This window comes from Lathyrus oleraceus, chromosome 5, assembly GCF_024323335.1.
Source record: "Lathyrus oleraceus cultivar Zhongwan6 chromosome 5, CAAS_Psat_ZW6_1.0, whole genome shotgun sequence".
In the NCBI taxonomy this organism is placed as follows: Eukaryota; Viridiplantae; Streptophyta; class Magnoliopsida; order Fabales; family Fabaceae; genus Lathyrus; species Lathyrus oleraceus.
Window position 1 is genome coordinate 179,993,868 of NC_066583.1, and position 3,365 is coordinate 179,997,232.

General features: G+C 37.7%; 1 protein-coding gene across 1 annotated transcript; it reads right to left on the bottom strand.

Moving 5' to 3' along the window:
* Positions 1–216: 216 nt before the first annotated feature.
* LOC127079570 (uncharacterized) lies at positions 217–1,023 on the bottom strand. The gene has a single exon (XM_051019954.1). It carries the CDS (start codon positions 1,021–1,023, stop codon positions 217–219), a length of 807 nt encoding a protein of 268 aa, XP_050875911.1.
* Between the last annotated feature and the right edge of the window lie 2,342 nt (positions 1,024–3,365).

A 3,365-nucleotide genomic window follows, 5' to 3' on the forward strand; every position in this document is an offset into this window, starting at 1 on the left:
ATAACAAGTCTTGAGACACTTTACAACATCATTTTGAATGTGCAAGAGGAACATTCTATTATTTGACATGGGCACCTTAGCAATCAAGTTATGTCTACAATCTCTTAAGAAAAGACTATGTTCTTTCAAGTGGATGTCATAACATTTCTCTAATAATTGTCCCAAGCTCAAAATATTATTCTTCATGTTAGGAACATAATAGACATTGGATATGAATTAATGACTCCCATTCTTTAAGCGTATAAGAATTTTACCTTTGCCTTTGACCGGTATCTTTGAGTCATCTCCAAATGAGATATTGTCAATTGTCGCTTCATTGATCTCTACGAACATGCTTTGATCGCCGCACATGTGATTGCTTGCACCGGTGTCGAGGTACCATTTGTTTCTTTTCTCTTCAACTTGATTTTGGCATGCGAGCAACAAAGTTTCTTCTTCTCCGCCTTTTTCTTCTACAAAGTTAGCTTTCTCCACAACTTTCTTCGAGAATCTACACTCAGATGCATAATGTCTGATCTTGTTGCAGTTGAAGCACTTGATTTGTGATTTGTCACACCTCGACCATGAATTTCCTCTTCCACGACCTCTTGTTGCTTGTGGATTCCAACTTCTTTCTCCATTTTTAGAGTAGTTGTTGTAACTGCCTCTTCCTTCTCCTCCATGTCCTCGTCCACGCCCACGATCTTGGCCACAACCTCGTCCTCTTTGGCTCTTGTAATTCACATAATTTGCTTCCTTTATGTTGAGTTGCAGTAGTTGCTCCATAACCTCCTTTTGTTTAATTTTTCTCTTTTGTTTTTCTTTGTATGCTTGTAAAGAACCCATGAGTTGCTCAATAGTCATGGTCTTTAAATACCTGTTTTCTTCAATGTTGGTAACAATGAAGTCAAAACTTGGATTTAAAGTGCGAAGTATTTTCTCCATGACTTTCACCTCCTCAACATCTTCGCCATTTCTTTTAAGTTGATTGACTACGGCCAATACTCGAGAAAAGTAATCAGAAATTGACTCGGAATCTTCCATAAATAAACGTTCAAATCACCTCTAAGAGTTTGAAGACGAATCTTTTTCACCTGTTCCACTCCTTTGTTGCAAGTTTGAAGTTTGTCTCATGCTTCTTTTGTCGTCGTTGCATTGGAGATCTTCTCAAATGTATCTTCATCCACCGATTGATAAATAAGGAAGAGAGCTTTCTTGTCTCTCTTTCTTGACTCCCTCAATGTCTCCTTTACACCTTGGCTTAGCGAGGCTTCATATTGCTCATTGAAGCCTTTCTCAATGATATCCCACACATCTTGAGCTCCTAGTAGCGCCTTCATCTTGATACTCCAATTGTCATAGTTGTTCTTTGTGAGCATCGGCATTTGAAAAGGGAAACCTCCATTCTCCATTTTTTAGGACCTTGAAGCTCTGATGCCACTTTGTTGGAAATAAACCCTTTTTGTGTTTAGGAAAAGTGTGTGGGAATATTAGAGGCTTGAATAGAAACTTGATAGGTGGGAGAATTATTTATGGAAGAGAGAACTTTGTATTTTTGCTTGATCCAAAAGTGTAAGATTACATCTCTATTTATAATACTCTAAGGAGAACTCTAGACACACTAATTCTAGAGAGTTCTCAACTCTAGACATTCAAAGAGTATTCTAGAAAATATTATAATCCTAAGAAATATCTAGACACTCCAAATACTACAAGACTTTTCTAGAAACAGGTCTTTGAAGCATGAATTCAATAATATCTCATCATGGCACTCCTCAGGCCTCAGGACTTTCAAACCCTAATTTCTTGATGATTTGGTTTGGGGAATTTATGGATGTCCTTTGGGCCTTATCTTGGCTAGCAAAACCCTAATTAGGGCTCACACATGGGAGACTTGCTTGTAAATCATCTTGATTCATTCAAAGGTTTTGTTTGGGGGATATGGCTCATGGAAACCCTAATCAGGGAAAATTGGGTCCTAATATGCTTTGTGACTTGGCCTTTCACCTGGTGATAAGGGAAACCTTAATTTCTTGATCTGGGACTCAAGAGACTTCATTGTGGCATGTCTTGGATCATCTAAACCCTAATGTGGCCCCATCTTCACCGGTTGACCTCTTAACTTTAGTTATGTGTGTTGTGTGCTACACTCCACTTCTCATTCATGTTATTGTCTTGGTTTTGGTTCCATTCATTTGTACTTAAGCCCAGTGGTCCTAGCTTAAATCTTTGGTCCCACAACTTCCATTCTTATTTCTATTCCATGACATTTCATATGGTCATTTCTGGTTGCTAGTTTATGCCTTGCTTGGTTTCACCTGGTCAATGTTATCCAATTTCATTTCATGTCATTGTCATGCCATTGGTGCTTGGTTCATGAATCATTGGTTAGATCATAGTACATCTTGGTCCTTCCTTAGATCTTGGGGCCATGCTCATCATTTTCCATTCAAGTTAATTTGATTCATGTTAATGGTTCATTCAAGTCATAACCGTGTTCTCCAGTCATATTCAGTCCATTTAAGTCATTTATAGTTCATGTTCAAGTCTTGGTCTTAAGCATGTTCATACGACATTCATCCTAATTCATCAAATCATCCATTTCAGTCCAATCCATGATCATATACAATGGCTCATAATGTTCGAGTCCCATATCAAGTTCAAATTTCAATATCATGATCAAAGTCATTTATTCAAGAACCAAGCTCATTTCATTAAAAATTCCAATAGCATGCATTACATATTCACAACAAATGTCCATTCCATGAGAAAAAATACAAAAAATATGAACTTTGATCAAATGTTGACTTTGGTCAACAGTTGAGTTTTTGGTCAACTTTGACCAAAGTCAACCTAATCCTAAAACCCTATATCCAAATCCTAATCCTAAATCCAAAGGCCAGTTTTGATACTTGATCTTTGGTCCTTGCCAATGGTAATGGATGCTTCAAAGATTCAACTTAGTGCAACTTGGTTAAATACCTTGTCTAACCATCCCCCATGTGTAGATAACCATGCCAATGCAAGCCATAAGTCTGCAATCATACTGCAAGCAAACACATGACATGAAGCTAGTCAGGAACATTGGCAAAGCATGATGCAAAAGCTAATAAGAACCTAGAAAAACATGAAGCAAGATCACCATGAAACTTCAAGCACAACAAATTCAAAACATGGCATTGGCCTCATGCACATAAACATGATTAAAGCTCATTGTAACAAGGTCATACCAAACATGCTAATAGGGTCATTCACCTAGCCTACCGCAATCAATTCCTATCACAAAGCAAGTCAGAACCACATTCAGGCATGCCATAAAATGCTGCAAAAAAACCAGTACATAAGACCTACTGCAGAACCATATGAAATTTGTAGCAATAGACCAA